Source organism: Mytilus galloprovincialis, chromosome 3 (assembly GCF_965363235.1).
Source record: "Mytilus galloprovincialis chromosome 3, xbMytGall1.hap1.1, whole genome shotgun sequence".
Taxonomy (NCBI): Eukaryota; Metazoa; Mollusca; class Bivalvia; order Mytilida; family Mytilidae; genus Mytilus; species Mytilus galloprovincialis.
Window position 1 is genome coordinate 72,387,987 of NC_134840.1, and position 20,624 is coordinate 72,408,610.

The 20,624-nt window shown below is 33.2% G+C and overlaps 1 protein-coding gene and 1 long non-coding RNA gene across 2 annotated transcripts; both read left to right on the plus strand.

Annotated features, from left to right (window-relative positions):
* The first annotated feature begins 7,005 nt into the window (after nt 1–7,005).
* On the plus strand, nt 7,006–7,478 carry LOC143068863 (uncharacterized). The gene is made up of 2 exons (XR_012976260.1): nt 7,006–7,170; nt 7,440–7,478. It is a non-coding gene; the product is annotated as an uncharacterized LOC143068863 (long non-coding RNA).
* A 753-nt stretch (nt 7,479–8,231) lies between these two features.
* Nucleotides 8,232–14,190, plus strand: LOC143066788 (uncharacterized). The gene is made up of 2 exons (XM_076239599.1): nt 8,232–12,554; nt 14,168–14,190. Exons 1-2 carry the CDS (start codon nt 9,413–9,415, stop codon nt 14,188–14,190), a joined length of 3,165 nt encoding a protein of 1,054 aa, XP_076095714.1. The 5' UTR covers nt 8,232–9,412.
* The last annotated feature ends 6,434 nt before the right edge of the window (nt 14,191–20,624 follow it).

A 20,624-nucleotide genomic window follows, 5' to 3' on the forward strand; every position in this document is an offset into this window, starting at 1 on the left:
AAAGTTTACTATAAAGGGCAATAACTCCTTAAGGGGTCGACTGACTATTTTGGTCATGTTGACTTATTTGTAGGTCTTACTTTGCTGAACATTATTGCTATTTACAGTTTATCTCTATCTATAATAGTATTCAAGTTAATAACCAAAAACTGCAAAATGTCCTTAAAATAACCATTTCACAGGCAGCAACCCAACAACAGGTTGTCTGATTCGTCTGAAAATTTCAGGGCAGATAGATCTTGACCTGATCAACAATTTTACCCCTCGTCAGATTTGCTCTAAATGCTTTGGTTTTTGAGTTATAAGCCAAAAACTGCATTTTACCCCTTTGTTCTATTTTTAGCCATGGCGGCCATCTTGGTAGGTTTGACGGGTCACGCCACACATTTTTTAAACTAGATACCCCAAGGATGATTGTGGCCAAGTTTGGTAGAATTTGGCCAAGTAGTTTCAGAGGAGAAGATTTTTGTAAAAGTTTACAGACGACGGACGACGGACGCAGGACAACGGACGACGGACGCCAAGTGATGAGAAAAGCTCACTTGACCTTTCAGGTCAGGTGAGCTAAAAAGTAAAAAAAAAAATCACAGTTGCATTGTTGTTTACTTTCATTTGATCTTAATTTGATATTTATGCAATAATATTAACGGTACCATTTCACTGCACTAGATGCACTATTGACAAATAATGTATCTTGATTAATGTTCGAGGCCAAACTATTTGAAAGTTTAAAACCTTATATAATCGATGAAGTGATGATATAAAAACAAAGCACCAAACGTAATTCCAAACCCAGACAAGAACCAGAGCTAAGCATAAATAAGAAAGTATTGAGATTTTTTAAAGAAAAAAACTTAATAAATTAAGGATGTTCGCTCCTTTGGTTTTTTTTTAACTTTTGCCAGACATTCGGATTCCTCTGGTTTCATGTTCCATGTAGTGCCATTAAAATAAATCACCGCCAATGTTTATTACATAGAGTTTAAAAAGCCAAATTTGAAAATCATAAACAAAATTGTTATTTTTTTATAACTTTAGAAAGGAAAAAGGTGCTAATTTTAAATGTATGAAAAGTCTATAATGGAAATTTTTCCCCAAAGTTTTCAAAAACAAGCAAATGGACCCATTTTCTTTTTCTACTTTTTTAGTTCCTTTATTTATAAACTATCAATTTTCAATAGTCTTTTTAAAGGCTTGTTATTTTGAAACAGAGTGGAGAACTTCCTAAATAATGGATAATCTATAAAACGAATAGTAGAATCGATGTTTCCTCATTACAGAACACAACAGAAACTGTTGATTTAAAAAGACCGGCTGATGTCAGGGTCACATTATATTCTCAATAGTTTGAAGGACATAAATAACGCCAAGACAGAAAACGAAAGACGACGAATACACACGAAAATTAAAAAAAAATACTCGATAGAAAGGTAGATTCTCACAAAAATTGTAACAGGGTGGTTGTGTGTATTTATAGATTCAAATTATTATCCAACGATAGAATATTATACATCTAAATGCTTTATACTGCATGTACAAAGAATTTGCAAAAAAACGTATGTATTCTATAAAAATTGTAACATTTAATCTGAAACTGACATTATCAAGATGCTTGATTTTTTGATTGACAACATATTTGTTACATTCAGACACAAACTTTTCAGGAAGAAAGATAAGAAGTTAGCAATATCTTCAACTCTACTTTCTGCTATATAGATCTATATAGTAGCTATTCCATTGGTCACTAGGTGGCGCCCTAAAAAAAACCGGAAAACTTATAGCTTCCGGTATTTTCATTCCACGATTTTCACAATCTTGTCGGTATTCTATTTCGAAAGGCGCTTTCTACATCAACCATCAGACCAATATTTATATTTGCTGAATGTAATAATTGTTTAAGGTAAGGCCTAACTGTTTTTATTCAAATCTTATCAATACACGTGAATTTTCTACTGTATTTTGCTTTTGGAAAATAGTCTTGTTAAACGGTGAGGTCGGAAAGACGGAGACCTTCATTATTATTGCAAATATATTAAACAGCTCCAAGCTTGCGGAATACTTCATACCAAATTATACTCAACAATAGTTTATAATAAGAATTTGTTTGGATATATTGAAATAAATTTAGTCGGCCGTCGGCGGCTAGGTTTTTACAAAATATACGGGTTTTAGGCAACTCGAGTTACCCCCCTTATACTATAGACTTTTTTAGATATCATATGATGTGATAGTGCAGTTAGGTGCAGCTTTGATAAAAAAATTTATTAAATAAGAAAATATTAAACCATGTGATATAAAAGTAGTGTCTATATTATTTATTTGAACCCTATTGTTGAAAAATGTCTTACTGACAATTGTCGATAATACTCATAAAATAAAGTAGTTGCAGCAGCTTCTTGTCAAAAAGTTTCATATAAATGTGGAGGGTGATTGAATATTTAAACAAAGACCTACTTAAATGCTTGATCAATTGTTTGTTATTATAATCCCTGCACAATCAATGGGTCATTACAATAATTGGTACACAATGTACACAGCCAGGAGGCAGGATTACTTTGATCAATGTGTTAATGATATGACACTAGGTCTTTATACTTAATAAGGGTATCACAAGTAATCATCTATCCATTAAAAAGTTGATCATCTATCTATTTTGCAACCAAATGGTGATAATTACTTTAATAGTGATTAGTGTCTCTTTTTAAAGTGATTCAACAATGCTCTAATTTGATATTGAATACTAGCCAACACTTGTTTTTTTTGTTGTAGGAGTATCTTGTATTATACAGTAATTATATATATATATAATTAGTTGATATTGAGAAAAGAAGACAACCACCTTACTTATTTTGTTTTCAATTTTGGTAAGTAGACTTATAAAAGTGAAGTTAGATTTCAATTACCATAACTTCCAACCATTAAATTATAAACAAAGTATTAAAATTTATACAATTATTAGAAGAGATGGTAGGATATTCAGTGTCGGATCCAGAATTTTTTATTAGGGGGGGGGGGGGGGGGGGGGGCTGACTGACCTAAGGGGGTCCCAGCTCAGGTCATAGTTCAGGGATTCCCTATATAATCAACCAAATTTTGGTAAGTAGACTAATAAAAGAAATACTTGTATTTAAACTACCATTTAACCTTTAAACCTTTAAATTATAAACAAAGTAAAATTCATACAATTATAAGAAGATACATATGGGATATTAAAGTACATCAAATAAGACAAGCAAACAAACAATTTAGGAAGTGGCACACATAAAATTATGCACTGCTAAAACATTAACAGTGGCGGATCCAGGGGGAAAGGTTTCTGGGTTGGAACCTTCCTTTTTAAAATGACTGGATCCACCCCTGATTAAAGTGTCTTAAATTGCTGTTAAGGTAAAAAACAAAACAAAAACAAAAAATTATGACCACAAAACACATGTCAAGTTAACTTTTGGTGTTGTCACTTTTACAAATCTACAGTTATTCCCCTTTACCAATGTAAAATGTGTTAATTTTGCGTTTTTGAAATATAGTAAAATTGCTTGTACATTGAAGTAAGTAGAATAAATTCTAACTTTGTTTTCAACTGTAAAAATTACTTATTTCATTTAATAGGCCCAAAGTAAAAATAACTGATTAATGAATGAACAAGGGCATGATGACAACACGTAATTAGGTCTTTCCACTTTTCTGTGGAAAGACCTATTGTTTTTCTTCTGATTATTTTTTTTTTTTCTTCCGCCTAATTTTGTTCTTGCGATAAACATTTGTTTCGCAATATGTCGCTTAGATATTTGGTATATGATATCGAACAGTTTATGCGCTTTTGAAATTTACCCTGCATAAACGAATACTTTTCTTTGTAGGAGTTATCTCCCCAAACACTGTTTTCCTTGTTATCGCATCTCCTTCGCAACCGTAAAAGATTATGACAAATTTATTTTACAAAATTGCTCGTTATATCCTTGGCATGATTTGTCCTATTTTGCCCGAAGCGATATGACCGTTCCATATGAGAGTTATTTCCCCTTATGCATCTGATATAAGTGATATGAATTTCTATCTTATAAATCATAAGTGATAGAGACCTAGGATCTTTTGATTTGAGGTCCTTGGTCCCAAAAAATGAAAATTAGGTCAAGGTCAAAGGTCAAGGTCATATTCTAATATTTGAATTTGGCTTATTTTCACTCATATTCAAAGACTGTATAAGATATCAACAAATTATTTTTACTTAATTGTTAGTTGCGACATGTCGTAAGATGTAAATTTTGATTGCAAGCGTACGTTGAATGTAAAAGGGAGTTTTCTCCCCTCTTGTATTTAAAAATACGCGTTTGGTAATATAACTCATTAACTAAATATAATTAAGACCTATGGTCTTTTGATTTGAGGTCCTTGGTTTATGACCTTGAAATTTATCTCAAGGTCATAGCTTTATTTGACGTTCTAGATTTTGACCTTTGCTTTTATTCTATATGTATACATGATAAAGATATACAACTTTTAGAAAAAGGTATCAAACAATTTAGCCTTGAAAAAAAACAACCGGAAGTGAACTTTTGTAAACCGGAAGTAGCTATTTTTTTGTACTTTATTAATATAAAAGTATATAGAACCAGATATTTTTGGAATTAGTGTCAAATAAATATTTAAATATAATCGGAAGTAACATTTTTCAAACCGGAAGTAACAAATTATCTTCCTTATTTAAAAAAAATGTATGGAAACAATATATTTTTGGAATCAGCTTACTAGGAGCTATCATTTGACGATTGAAATGACATTTTGAACTTAGTTTCACAACTTTTCATATCAAAATACAATGTTTTTGATGGAAAGACCTTCAATTGTTCTCTGAACAATTGGTTTTTAATTATATATAGTGTTCTTTAATTTTTAGGTATAATTGTTCAGATTTATATGGTGCGCATGTAATTAAAGAGCCAGTCTAGAGGAGTTTGACAGTTTTTTCCTATTGGTATGCAAGTAAATGATAAATTGTTAATAATAAACAAAAATTGTGTCATACAAATAGAAAACTAAATTTCAAATATATAAATATAAAAAACCAACCTCTGACATGTATTTGGTCTAGAAATCATGACCTGATCACAAGACAAAGTGTCATATTGACATAGATATTAGAAGATGTGGTATGAGGGCCAATGGGACATCTCCATCCAAAACCATTCAAACAAAGAAATCAACAATATAAAAAACATGTTCCCATAAAACATCACCCTTTGTCTATACAGAACATCAATGAAACTAAAACAAGTAACAAACGCCCAAAAATATTATTTGGAAATAAACAAAAAATATGACTGCGAAGGTAGTAACAGCTGTTGGTCAGACCAAGGAGTAAAAACAATTTAGAATAGTTTTAAAATACTACATGTTATAATAAGAGGGCAGATAACTAATCAGTATATAAAAAAACTGATATTTTAAATAAAAATGATGATTATCGTATTACTGTCAATTTTACTTTATACCAATATAAAGAATTATAATAAATGTTGGATTTCTATGGTTTTTAGATAATAATTTGGTGATAACAAAGGTCTATCGAAGAAAGATTTTGGTGTTTCCATCATTTTGGTATGCTTTATGATAGTATTAGTATTGATAAGTTTAACTGAAAACAATATAAAATGCTTTCTACTTAATTCTTGAAATGGCATGTTCACAAATTTCTTCTCTTTCACTATACATATTCAATGAATGCATGTTTTATCAAAATGTAATAAATTAATGTTTTGTTGCACAGTTTATGCACCTCTTGGTCCTTATTCATCCTCTGCTTTATGCTAGTTGGCACTGTAACATGTAAGCATGGTGAACGGTTATTACACATGTTCGTGTGGACCATTAATCAGGCAATGCAAGTGTTATTTGACAGACATGTAAGTTTTAAACAAAATATTTAAAATTTCATATATACTACTGCTTGATTTGCATGGTTTTTTTTTTTGAATTTATTGATTTTAAAGATAATAACTTGAGGTTTGTTGTGAAAGTAGAAAAATATCTCAAATATAGACTTACATGTAGATAGTTTGTGAAAATATTAGAAAAACTGTTTTTTTGCACATTACAGAAATGGCAACTAGTGATAGCTTGACCCTGGGTGGTAATTGGCAGACATTTTACAGTTTTGATAATTGTCGTTATGCAATTATGTATAGATACATTACTGGAAATTATTGTGAAATACTGCCAGACACCACTATTTCCAATACTCTAGCAGATCATGTTCCCTATCTAGGTGAAGCATGCACCTGCTGTGTATGTAGAAGATACTCTAGTATAATTGTTACAGCAAGTTCATGTGCAAATGATTTGACTGATTCTGTTATTATGTGCATGACTGGGTCAGATAAATTAGAAAGTGTGAATGACGTCACAACATCTGAACAAACATCTGACATGACTTTTGAAAATAACCCTGAAAATCTTGTTTGTTCTTGTTCAGATGAAATAGAATTACCCAGGGAAAGTGAGTTTTCTGTTGTTTCACATTCATTTAGTGATGATGAAACACAGATGCCCTCTTTCTCTAGGACAGATATGTACCTGCCTGAGAAGTCATTTCAATCTATTGAGTTTGATGACTTTGACAGTCAGTTGCTATTTGAGCCTGAGGGAGCAGATGGTATTAGTTTCAGTGATGCTGAAACACAGTGTCCAACTAATTTAAGCCATGCACATGCATCAGCTGAATTAATTAACGCTACCAACAGCAAAACTGAAATTGAAATACCACCTGAAGTGCAGGAGACATCTATTTTCATAGGTTTCAAAAGGAAACAGAATGAAGAGTCGAGCGATTCTGATACTGGCTCTTCTCATTCTGAAAGACTTTTTAAACGTATGAAATAATATGTGAGATACTACAATTTTTTTTAAACTCTGTTGGAGTTATTGAATAAGCAGGGTGGATAATATGACCATTGCTGCTTAAAATTTATACATACTGTGTAGCGGCCAAATTTGAGAACAAAAAACATTGTTGCCTATTGTTGTATTTTTTGGTAATTAGTGATATTCTATTTTGAGATAAGTTACTTTCCCTTTACTTAAATGAACCCCTTCAGGGAATTTGCACAAAACGTGCTTGGTGAAAATCTTTGATTATGATGAAAATAAGGAATACCAGAGTCAACCAATATGGTATGTTTCTTTTATTTAATGCAGATAAATTATCTTTCATGTTTAAAGTTAGAAATTTTGAGTTTAATTGATGTAAAACTGATAAAACTTGACCTTGATAATTTGGCAATTATTTACCGTAAATGTTCATGATATTACATTTTTGAATGAGAACAAGTGTATGTCACTACCGTAAATGTTATGATAGATGCACTTTTGTATTGTATTATAGTTCACAAAATGTTAGTTTTGATAGTAGAATTTAGTGTGTTTTATCTTTTATTTTGTAGTTAATCTTTTCGTACCTGAATAAAGAGATTTGAACGGAAGGAATTAGTATTTATTTGGTATAGACATCATATCATTAACATATTGACATGGATTTAACAGAAAGCGACACCAAAGCCACTAAAGATGAAGAAAGTGCAAATATAAAAGACACAAATGTAACGGAAGAAACGAACAGTACGACTACATGTAGTTCAGAATCAGAACATGTAGATGGTGCCAGAGCAAGAACATTATCAGAAAAAGGACAACAATACGAACTTGATAAGCTTGCCCATAGTTACGGTGGCTTAAATCGTCTTTCTGAAAACATTATTGATTTAATAGCAGACAAAGCACCATATGATACCATCAAAGGGAAGTATTCAATATGGATGGACAAATATGAGATGTTCATTGAACAACACCAAAACATTATGCCTAAGATAGGTCATGAAGAAGACAAAGAATCATATATGATGGTTTTCCAAGAAAGAGATGAATCTTTACGCGAGATCAAGCGATCAATAGAAAATTATTTCAACGCTATCCGCGAAGAAAATAAACAAACACTGAGGTCAAAAAGTGTAATTAGTAAACGATCATCACTTTCAAGATCAAGTTTATCATCGCAAAGGTTAAAAGAAGAACAAAAACGAGTTGAATTAGAGACAAAATTGGCAGCACTTAAAAGAAAGAAAGACATTGAGTTAGCAAAGTTAAAATTAAAATTAGAAGAAGAAGAATTACAACTTGACACCGATATAGCTATAGCAGACGCAAAAACAAAATTATTAGACAAGTATGAAAATCAAATAGTACATGTAGTACTTACGTTTCCAAAGTACAATCAAAACCAAAGAAATCTGACATTGCACAAAAAACAGCTGTGAATTATAACGTAATGGCAAAACCGTTTGTACCAAAGAACGAGATAAAAGAAGTACTGGAAATTAGACCAGTTAAAGCCATAAAGGTCAATAAAATTATATCTACCGCAAACAATACACATTTGCAAGAACCTAAAAATGAACATAATATGACTGTGATATCCAGCATTAAACATGATGAAAATATGAACAATATTCAGGCTAATACAGTGGAAAATAGCAATATAGTGGAAAATAGTATGTCTGCAGTAGTGAAACACTTAAGAAAACCTACACCTGATATTAAGAAATTTGGAGGAAACCCTTTAGAATACAGAAAGTTTTATCGACAATTTCAAGCAAGAATAGTTGCAAATACAGATAACGAGGAGGAGAAAATGACTTATTTGGAACAATTTACATACGGCGAAGCAAGCAAAGTAGTAAGTGGATTCAGCCATTTAATAGGCGAACATGCATATAGTGCAGCAATCAAACAATTAGAAGAAAGATACGGAGATACAGAAGTTATTGCAAATGCATTTATTAAAAGAGCACTAGAGTGGCCTACCATACAAGCTGGAGATTCAAAGTCACTTGACGATTTCTCTTTATTTTTGATCGAATGTGAAAATGCAGCTGTAAGCATGGAAGCTATGTGTATTCTGGAATACTCCGAGAACATTAAGCGACTAATGATTAAACTACCATTCTACTTTCATGATCGATGGAGAAATGTAGTAATGCGAACAAAGGAAAAGAAAGATTTGGTAACTTTTACACACTTTGTGCAGTTTGTTAAACAGGAAGCTAAAAAGGCCAATGACCCAACTTATGGTAATATAGCGGTTTCTGCAAAACAGAATAATACAAGAGACCAGAAGGCTAGAAATGTGACTGATAACAAATCGAAACAGACTCAAAGGATGAGCTTTGCCACAGATGTTAAAAACGAACATGATAAGCGTGTAAATGAACTGAAATGAACCTACTGTGGAAACTGTCATAAATTAGAAGATTGCAAAAGCATACTATCTTTGAGTATTCGAAACCGTTATGAACATTTAAAGAGCAAAGGTCATTGTTTTGGTTGTCTCAAAATAGGACACAGGACAGTTAACTGTAAAATGCGAGCCACATGTCTTATTTGTACCAAAAGACATCCAACTTTACTTCACGACAAAGACAAAGTACCAAGAGATATTACTAGTACACCATTGAAACAGAGTGAAAGTTCGACAGAGGTGGATAACAAGACTAGCGCATGCACAAGCTATTTATCAGATAATAACAGTCAAGTAGGGGCTGGAGATATGTCATGTGCAATGGCTATTATACCAGTAAGGGTAAAACTGAAGAATAAAGCACCTTGTGTAGAGACATACGCATTCTTTGATTCAGGAAGTAGCGTGTCATTCTGTACGGAAAATCTGTTGCATAAGCTAGGTGGAAATGGTAAAAGAATGCAAATTACACTGAATACCATGGGTGAACCTTATAAGATGACAACTTACGCAGTTTCTGGATTACAAGTATTGGACCTAGAAATGAATGATGTTGTAGAACTCCCAAGAGTCTATACAAAGGATGAGATGCCAGTTTCAGTGGATCACATTCCGAAACAAGAAGAAATTTCGAAATGGAGTCACTTGTCGGGAATTAAATGGCCTAACCTTGATGCTAGTATTGGACTTATGATAGGCAATAATGTCCCAGATGCCTACACACCATTTGAGGTAGCAACAGGACCAAGTGGGTCCCCACATGCCACACGCACTAGATTAGGATGGATTATATGGAATATGATACGAGAATGTACAGGAACTAATAAAGTCGTTAATCGAGTAGAGATGTCTGCGATTCATGAAGAAGAGCATTCAAGGCTTAACGAGTTAGTTGAAAAATCTATGAACTTTGATTTTCCTGAACGCATCATAGATGACAAGAGAGAAAACTCAGTAGACGACAATTCTTTCTTAGATTATGTGAATAAGAATATTCATTTTGAGAAGGGACAGTACTACATTCCACTACCCTTCCGTGACAGCAATGTGAAACTGCCGAATAATGCTTCTCAGGGCCAGCAGCGATTGAGAAGTCTTAAGAACAAGTTTATAAAGAATCCTAAATTCAAACAGGACTATACTGATTTTATGGACAAACTGTTAGAAAGAGGTTACATGGAACACGTCCCTAAGGAACAGTTCAACAGAAACGATGGACGAGTATGGTATATCCCGCATCATGGTGTTTACCACAGTCAGAAACCAGACAAAATTAGAATTGTGTTTGACTGTTCAGCTACATATATGGGTGTGTCTCTAAATAAACAACTCTTACAGGGACCAGATCTCACTAATAACCTTCTAGGTGTTCTCATAAGATTCCGTGAAGAGAAAGTTGCAATTTTAGGAGATATAGAAGCTATGTTTCACCAGGTGAAAGTGCCACCACTTGATAGAGACTGTTTAAGATTCTTTTGGTGGCCAAACGGTAACATGGAGAATGAACCGGAACAGTATAGAATGACCGTGCATTTGTTCGGTGCCACATCATCACCAAGTTGCTGTAACTATGCGCTAAAAAGAACAGCTGAAGACTTCGGTGAACACTATGACAAAGTAGTAGCACATACAATAACTAAGAGCATGTATGTTGATGATTGTCTTTCGTCCTTATCGACTGACGTTGAGGCAATATCGTTGATAAAGAACGTAACTTCTTTGTGTCAAAAGGGTGGATTTCATATGACAAAATGGATCAGTAACAGCCCACTCGTAATTAAATCGATACCAGAGGAGGAGCGTGCCAAAGAGGTCAAGCAGTGGAGTCTTGAGGATGACCTCCCGGTTGAACGTGCATTAGGTGTGCAATGGTTTATAGAGACTGACACTCTTGGATTCAGAATTAAGTGCAAAGAAAAGATAGCGACTAGAAGAAGTATTCTTTCAATTACTAGTTCAGTATATGATCCTTTAGGAATTATATCGCCGTACGTGCTGAATGCTAAATCTATACTACAAGGTTTGTGTAGACAAGGATTTAGTTGGGATAAAGAACTTACAGGACCTGATTTAAAGAAATGGAATGATTGGTTAGATCAGCTTTACGACCTTGAGAACGTGAGAATAGACAGGTGCTATAAACCTGAAAACTTTGGAAAGGTATTTTCATCTCAGCTGCATTGCTTTTCGGATGCTAGTGAAATTGTCTACGGAATGGTATTTTATTTACGCCTTGTTGATGATGAAGGTATGATTCATTGTTCTTTTGTACTCGGCAAGTCTCGGGTAGCACCATTGAAAAAGGTAACTATACCTAGGATGGAACTTACAGCCGCAACACGAGCAGTAAAACTAAGTAAAGTAATATTAGAGGAGTTAAACTACAGCATAGACAAAACATTCTTTTGGACAGACAGTATGTCAGTATTACGCTATATCAGCAATCAGAATATACGTTTCCACACTTTCGTTGCAAACCGCTTAGAAATCATTCATGAAGCTACAATTGTTGATCAGTGGAAGTATATAAATACAAAGCTTAATCCCGCCGATTATGCATCTAGGGGAATGTCAGTTTCAAAGTTTGAATCAAACCCAGACTGGTTCAATGGACCAGAGTATCTTTGGAAACCAGAAATAGAATGGCCAGAAGGGCGCATAGACAAGACTATTATTGATGAAGATAAAGAAGTGAAACGAGTCGTTAACACTACAATATTGTCAAGCGAACATCACGGATTAGATAGACTGTTCTCTCTATTCTCAGAATGGAAGAAACTGAAGAAAATAACTAGTTGGTTATTTCTTGCGTTGGACAACTTTAGGAAACTCGTTAACATGGTTAAGGAAAGAAAACAGATAAGGAACAGACGTCAGTCAGAAGGTGAGAACTCAGTGGATAATCAGAATGAACGAACAGTTAGAAAATCATTGAACGGAGTAACGAAAGATATTCAGATCACGTTACCGACAACCGAAACTCTTAATAGATCAGAAATGGCTATCATTAAATATGAACAAAGTGTTCACTTTGAAGAAGAAATACATGTACTTCAAAATATAGACCGAGGTAAAGTGTTAAAGAAGTCATCTAAACTCTTCAAACTTAATCCATTTATAGACGAGAATGGTTTGTTAAGAGTAGGAGGAAGATTAGAGCGTGCTGATTTACCATATGATGCGAAACATCCAATATTATTACCGAAAGACTCTAACATTTCAAAGTTGATCATTGAAGACATTCACCGTTCAGTAGGACACTTGGGTAAAAACTCAATTCTGGCGCAACTAAGGCAAAAATTTTGGATTATTGGTGCTAGCTCTATGATTAAAGGAATAGTATCAAAATGTGTAATCTGTAGGAAGTACTGTGCACCATTTGTTGACCAAAAAATGGCTAATTTACCAAAGGAGAGACTTATATCCGATAAACCACCATTTACAATGGTTGGAATGGACTTTTTTGGACCGTTTCAGATCAAACAAGGAAGAAGTTTAGTGAAACGATATGGGGTTATCTTTACTTGTCTCTCCATTCGTGCCGTTCACTTGGAAATCGCACATTCTATGGATACAGATTCTTGTATAAACGCAATCAGACGCTTGATATCTCGCAGAGGAAATCCAGAATTCATAAGATCAGATAACGGAACAAAACTAGTTGGAGCAGAAAGAGAAATGAGAGAAGAAATAGAAAGATGGAACATAGACAAGATAAATAATTTCATGCTTCAGAAAAGTATAAAATGGGCATTCAACCCTCCTGCCGCGTCACACTTTGGAGGCGTGTGGGAGAGATTAATAAGATCAGTAAGAAAGGTGTTATATTCTGTCATGCAAGAGCAGAGTCTTCGATTGAACGATGAAAATCTGAATACATTGTTTTGTGAAGTGGAAGCAATCTTGAATAACCGTCCGATTTCTGAAGTATCTGAACACGTAGACGATTTAAAGGTGCTTACTCCGAACCATCTTCTCTTATTAAGACCTGGCGAATACTTTCCTCCAGGAACTTTTTGTAAAACAGACAATTACGTAAGAAGACGTTGGCGACAAATACAATATCTAGCAGACATTTTCTGGAAGAGATGGACTCACGAGTATTTGCCTTTATTACAAAGTAGGCAAAAGTGGAACTCTCAAAAGCGAAACTTGAAAATAGGAGACATTGTATTGATCCAGGATAATACACCGAGGAATCTTTGGAACTTAGGAAGAATCATTGAAGTACTAAAGGACAAGTCGGACAATGTTCGTATAGTGAGGCTAAAAACATATTCAACAACATTATTACGACCAGTCGCAAAGTTGTGTTTGGTATTAGAAGCTGACATTTAGAGTCATAGTTTGGACTAGTCATGTTAGAACAGTAACTTGTGTTTGAAAGTACTTTGACCACAATTAAGGGGCTGGAATGTAGCGGCCAAATTTGAGAACAAAAAACATTGTTGCCTATTGTTGTATTTTTTGGTAATTAGTGATATTCTATTTTGAGATAAGTTACTTTCCCTTTACTTTAATGAACCCCTTCAGGGAATTTGCACAAAACGTGCTTGGTGAAAATCTTTGATTATGATGAAAATAACGAATACCAGAGTCAACCAATATGGTATGTTTCTTTTATTTAATGCAGATAAATTATCTTTCATGTTTAAAGTTAGAAATTTTGAGTTTAATTGATGTAAAACTGATAAAACTTGACCTTGATAATTTGGCAATTATTTACCGTAAATGTTCATGATATTACATTTTTGAATGAGAACAAGTGTATGTCACTACCGTAAATGTTATGATAGATGCACTTTTGTATTATATTATAGTTCACAAAATGTTAGTTTTGATAGTAGAATTTAGTGTGTTTTATCTTTTATTTTGTAGTTAATCTTTTCGTACCTGAATAAAGAGATTTGAACGGAAGGAATTAGTATTTATTTGGTATAGACATCATATACTGGTTTAACTATTAAAAAAAAAGTGATTTTTATATTTTGAGTTTATATCAAAAGGATATCATTTACAGTGGCCGATTTAGGGGGGGGGGGGAACTTTTGGGGGGAAAATTTGGTTGATTATATAGGGAATCACTGAAGCATGACAGGAACAGGGCCCCCCTTCTTAGGACAGCCAGTGGGCCCCCGCTTATGAAAATTTCTAGATATGCCACTGATTTATTCATACATCATGTCATATTGTTGCACTGAAATTAATCAAATTATTAGCTGTTGTATCTCACAGTATGTCAAAACTACACAATTAATTCAAAACAACATTGTAGAAAGGTTTTTATAAAATGTTTTGCTTGTCACAATTATACTATTGTATCTTCTACATACATGACATCATTTGGGATGAACTTTTAAAATTTTCATTTGAACGTGTTTATATATTTATTAAGTTTTTAGTAATACTAGATACAAAATAGATTTAATTTCAATTTTTATTTTTGCAATCTCGTATCTATATATATATTGCATAACAAAACATTTAAAATACGGAAACAATACTGCTCAGGGTTATAGTAAAATAACTATTATTTAAGGTGAGAGTACCTGAATTTTCATGCTTATTAATTTTAAATACACTTGCAATTAGAAATGCACATTCACAACTTTAAAATGATGTAAAAATTGCACCAATATTATAGAGTAAGTCTTTTAGTTTTACATTTTTTAGCAACAAGGGTAATAAATATTTGAAAAACCTTGAACTGTCAAAATGTCCAATATCAAATTAAAACAGAAAATTGTAGTTGAAGCGTTTAAAAAATATAATGGAAGCCAGAAACTTATTCACAGTTTTTTATGTGAAATATCTGGGAAACCAAAAGATTCTGTCAACAAAAGTAGTCTTTATTCAAGAGTAAAAAGAGCATATAACACAGCAAAGCGTCTTCAACATGCCCGAAACTTATCCAGATATATGCAATTTTTGAATGCTGTCAAATGTATTCCACATATGAGTGAAATAGAAAAAAAACTGAATAAAGCAGAAATGAATGTTACCTATCTTTCTGAAAGAAATCATGCACTGAAAAATCAGAATATTGAATTACAAAAAACAATAACCAAATTGATTAAAAAATCAAAAAGACAGGAAATTGGAAATTTGAAAATTAAACTAAATTTGAAAAATAAGAATAAACGTAAAATGGAGGAAAAGAGCACACAATGCAACACCATCAAGAAAGAACTAGACAATTTAAGGTCTGAGTTAGATGTGGCTATTGATGACAATAATAACTGTATGAATTCTGTTAAAGATGTTTTGGAATGTCGTAGCAATAAAAAAGGAAGACCCTATACTGACAAACTAAGAGAAGTGTACTATTTCCTTTGTAGTAAAGGTGTTGGTATAAACAATATGAATTCAGTAATTATATCAGTTCTGTCACTTGTTGATATTGAGATATCTGACCTGCCAAGTAAGTCAACTGTAGGTAATATGTCTTCTGAAGTTGGCCTGGTTGCACAGCAACATTTGAATGAAGCATTGGCATCTTCTGACAATTTCACTATGCAGCGTGACGCCACTACAAAACGAGGGCATCATTATTATACAAGCCAATTAACAACAGCTGAAAATACATTTACAGTAGATGTTTCTGAGGTCATAGATGGGAAAGCCACCACATATGTATCATGTGTCAATGAGACGTTGTCTCAGATATGTAATCCAGGATCCGTTCTCAATAAAGTTTCTAGTTTCATGACTGACAGGAGTGCTACTGAGCAAAAAGTTAACAATATTTTTAATGAATTGGTTGATAATACAGCAGAATCTTTCAAATGTTCTGTTCATCCTTTGTTACAATTTTCTGATGTATGCAAGAAGGAAATAATTGATATTGAGAAAGAGCTTCAAATAAAAGGGTTTGGCAATGAAAGGCCAATTTTCTCTTCCACTGAAAATTTAATAAGATCAATATCTAAACTCATATATAAAGATGGCACAGGCGACCCCTTATATGTTCCGACCTATCTCAGAGAAAAGGGCATAATAAAGATTCCAATTGTTAGTTTCCGTGGTAACCGATTTAATACACTTTTCTTTAATGCTGCTGGAACCTTTTTTTTGCAGAGCCATTTGATGGATTATTTTAAAACTTCTAAATGTACATTGAATTTTACCGAAAATTATATATTTAATACATTACAACATGATAATATTTTGGCCATCTGTAGAGCATTAGGAATTATTTGTAAAGTTATTACTGAACCATATTGGAAAGAAGCAGTGAATGAGAACAGAAATGCTCTACAGATGGAACCAATTTATCAACTTTTGATACAACTTTTAGAAACAGCTTCCGAAAATCCGTCATTTCTTCTTCAAAATTCTTTACAGCTTCTTCCTGGACCAACATTACCTCTGGATCCTGTAACTGAAATTTTATTTAAACCTTCACCCTCTCTTGATGCAGCTACTGGGTCTTTTTTGAAACGTTTTTGTAAAAAGTTAATGGAAAAATCTAAATCTTTATTCAAAGATTCATTTCCTTCCATCAGGCACATTTTTTGAACCTTCAGATAATTTAATGGAGTCAACCAAGTCATGTCCGTTGAACAATATTTCTGTAGAGAGAGTGTTTGGTCAACTTGATGCAGAACTGAAACGTGCTCCACACTGTAGCTTACGAACTGTAGAATCCAAATTGTTGTTTAAAAACAATAAGACAGCTGAATGGTTAAAAGAAAAAAAAGATTCGGAAAAAGGTGAAATCATAAATGAAGCGGTACGAAATAATTCAAAATTTATTAACTTTTCGAAATTGAATCAGAAAAAACTTCATGAAAATAGACTAAAAATAATAGAAGAAAGAAAAAAGACTAAAACAAAAAGAGAGGAAAAAAAAAAGGCTAACAAAATGTAAAATGCTTAAAGATTTGGAAACTATTGGAATTTGGAAAAATCAAAAGATAATTGAGGAAAACATTGGGAAAATTAGAACTAAAAAGGATAAACTTTCAGCTTTAAAGTCACAAATAAATATGGTAAAAGAACACATCAATCTTGATAACAACAACAAACATTTAGTACTATTCAGTAGGAAAGGCAAGCAGCACGACACGAAAGAGTTAGTTGACAATCTTCTCAGTCTGATCAATTTAATGAATAGCATAAATGAAAATGGAAAAAATAATGAAACAGAACATCTTATCAATACCATTAGAAATAATCCATCTGGAATCATCGGGAAATATGTATCGCATACTTGGAGTGACCAAACATGGAGGGGCAAAGTAATATCATTCAACGATTGCGAATTTGAGGTTATCAATCATCTATTTTAAAATTTTGACAGTTCACTGTAATCTTAATTTCACTTTTTTTTTTATCCAATACACATGGGGTATATAAGTGTTTCCCTTAATCTCACAATGTTTCTGAAATGGTATTCACTGTACTATTTCCATATATACCAACTTGGTGATCATATTGTTTTCCATCATGATAATAATTTTTCCTTTAATTTTGCATGTAAAACCTGCATGAAATCTTAAATAGAATAACTATCCACTTTTTTGGGCCAAATACCCCTACATTTTTTGTTTGTCCTCAGTTATAACAGAATAATAATTTATGATTTTGTTTATACATGGAATGTAAACACAATGAATGCATATTAATTACGTGCCAGTCTTAATAATGATGCAGGAATATAAGATGCATTTCTTTTTCCGTTCTGGTATATGTAATAGAAAGTATAGAAAGTCCCTGGTTTGATTAAAAGTTATTCTTAATCTTTAGCAGTATTTACATCCATCAGATTTTGATCTCATCTTTTTTGAATAGATTTGTAACATGGAAATGAACTTAATGTGATTTTATTTATTTCAGATAATAGACAGACCTAAAATTTCAAGTTTTTTATTATTTTGAAACAGACTATAACAGTGTTTGGTAAGTAATACCGTTTGAGTTACTTCCCTTTATTTACAAAGTTCTTATAAATTAGCTGGAGTTACTTCCCATTGCATAACAAAGTTGATGAAAGGTTTTACTTTTAGAGTCACTTTTAATCACCAAATAGTATACACCAATGAAAATCAGTGTTATATTTGAGAAATATAAGAACTTAGCCAATTAAAAACCTGGTTTTATTAATCTTTTGGGTAACTATAAATTTTAACTGGAATACCTATATATAGATGACGTTCTTTCACTAAATAATTCAAAATTTGGTGACTATGTTGAACGCATCTATCCCATCGAACTAGAGATAAAGGATACAATAGATACAGTTAAGTCGGCCTCGTATCTTGACTTACATCTAGAAATTGACAATGAGGGTTGGTTGAAAACAAACCTTTACGACAAAAGAGATGAATTCAGCTTTCCAATTTTGAACTTTCTATTTCAAAGTAGCAACATTCCATCAGCACCTACATACGGAGTATATATATATCTCCTAATTGGTACGATATTCCCGTGCTTACATTTACTATCATGATTTTCTTGATTGAGGATTGCTGCTCACAAAGGAAGCTATTAAACCAAGAGTTCCAAAAGGTGAAGTTGAAATCATCCCTTCGTAAATTTTACGGACGGCATCACGAGTTGGTTGACCGTTATGGAATTGACCGTTATGGAATAACCGTTTCCCAAATGATATCGGATATGTTCCTTACGTCGTAACTGCGATCCCCTTCCCTTTTATGAATGTGACATACCGAATTATACTATATACCGGATTTGTTATAACATAAGCAACACGACGGGTGCCACATGTGGAGCAGGATCTGCTTACCCTTCCGGAGCACGTGAGATCACCCCTAGTTTTTGGTGGGGTTCGTGTTGCTAATTCTTTAGTTTTCTATTTTGTGTTATGTGTTCTATTGTTCGTCTGTTGGTCTTATTTCATTTTTAGCCAGGCGTTGTCAGTTTATTTTCGATTTATGAGTTTGACTTTCATTCTGGTATCTTTCGTCCCTCTTTTTTAATAGAAATAACAAGAATGTGTCCACAGTACACGGATGCCCCACTCGCACTATCATTTTCTATGTTTAATGGACCGTGAAATTGGAATAAATTCTCTAATTTGGCATTAAAATTAGAATGATCTTATCAAAGGGAACATGTATACTAAGTTTCAAGTTGGTTGGACTTCTACTTTATCAAAAACTACCTTGACCAAAAACTTTAACCTGAAATTTGCACTATCATTTTCTATGTTCAGTGAACCGTAAAATTGGGGTCAAAACTCTAATTTGGCATTTAAATTAGAAAGATCATATCATAGGGAACATGTATACTAAGTTTCAAGTTGATTGGACTTCAACTTCATCAAAAACTACCTTGACCAAAAACTTTAACCTGAAGCGGGACAGACGGACGAACGAACGAACGGACGGACGAACGGACGCACAGACCAGAAAACATAATGCCCCTCTACTATCGTAGGTGGGGCATAAAAACTATTTACTATATAGATATAGGAAAATATGGTGTGAGTGCCAATGAGACAACTCTCCATCCAAATAACAATTTAAAAAAAGTAAACCATTATTTATAAGTCAATGTACGGCCTTCAACACGGAGCCTTGGCTCACACCGAACAACAAGCTATGAAGGGCCCCAAAATTACTAGTGTAAAACCATTCAAACGGGAAAACCAACGGTCTAATCTATATAGAAAAACGAGAAACGAGACACACGTATAAATTACATAAACAAACAACTACTGTACATCAGATTCCTGACTTATGACAGGTGCAAACATTTGCAGCGGGATTAAACGTTTTAATGGAAAAACACCTTTTTCCTTTTTCTGAAACAATAGCATAACATCACACCATAGAAAAACACACGATAAAATATCAATTGGCAGGCCTGACTCCATCTAAAAACGTAAATTAATACACTATGAACGAATACATTTGATCGCGATGTCTGAATGCAAATGCACAGTTAATAAAATATTAGGGACAAACAAACAAGTCCAAACAAAGCCATGGCAAGACACCACTGCGAAATATTTAACCCTTCGAAAATATTCATTTTGGAAAAAAACCTGGTTTTAATAATTCAGGAAAATCTTGAAGTTTATACAAATTTAGTAAGAAGGAGTGAAAATTGATATAATTTGCTTTGAAAAATAATGGAAAATATTTCAGCTATAACTTCCTAATTAAGCCCCAGTCCCTCTAGACCACGATCGCACCACGCTCACCGCTATCTAAAATAAATTTAGATCGTGGTGAGTTCGCGGTATGAGCCCCATGAAAATGTTAATCGTTGCTTTCACGATACTACTACGTCCTAATTACGCTTCTACAACGATCCCGCTACGATTAAACCACGTTCTCACCGCGCTTATTCTGCGACCGCACTACGC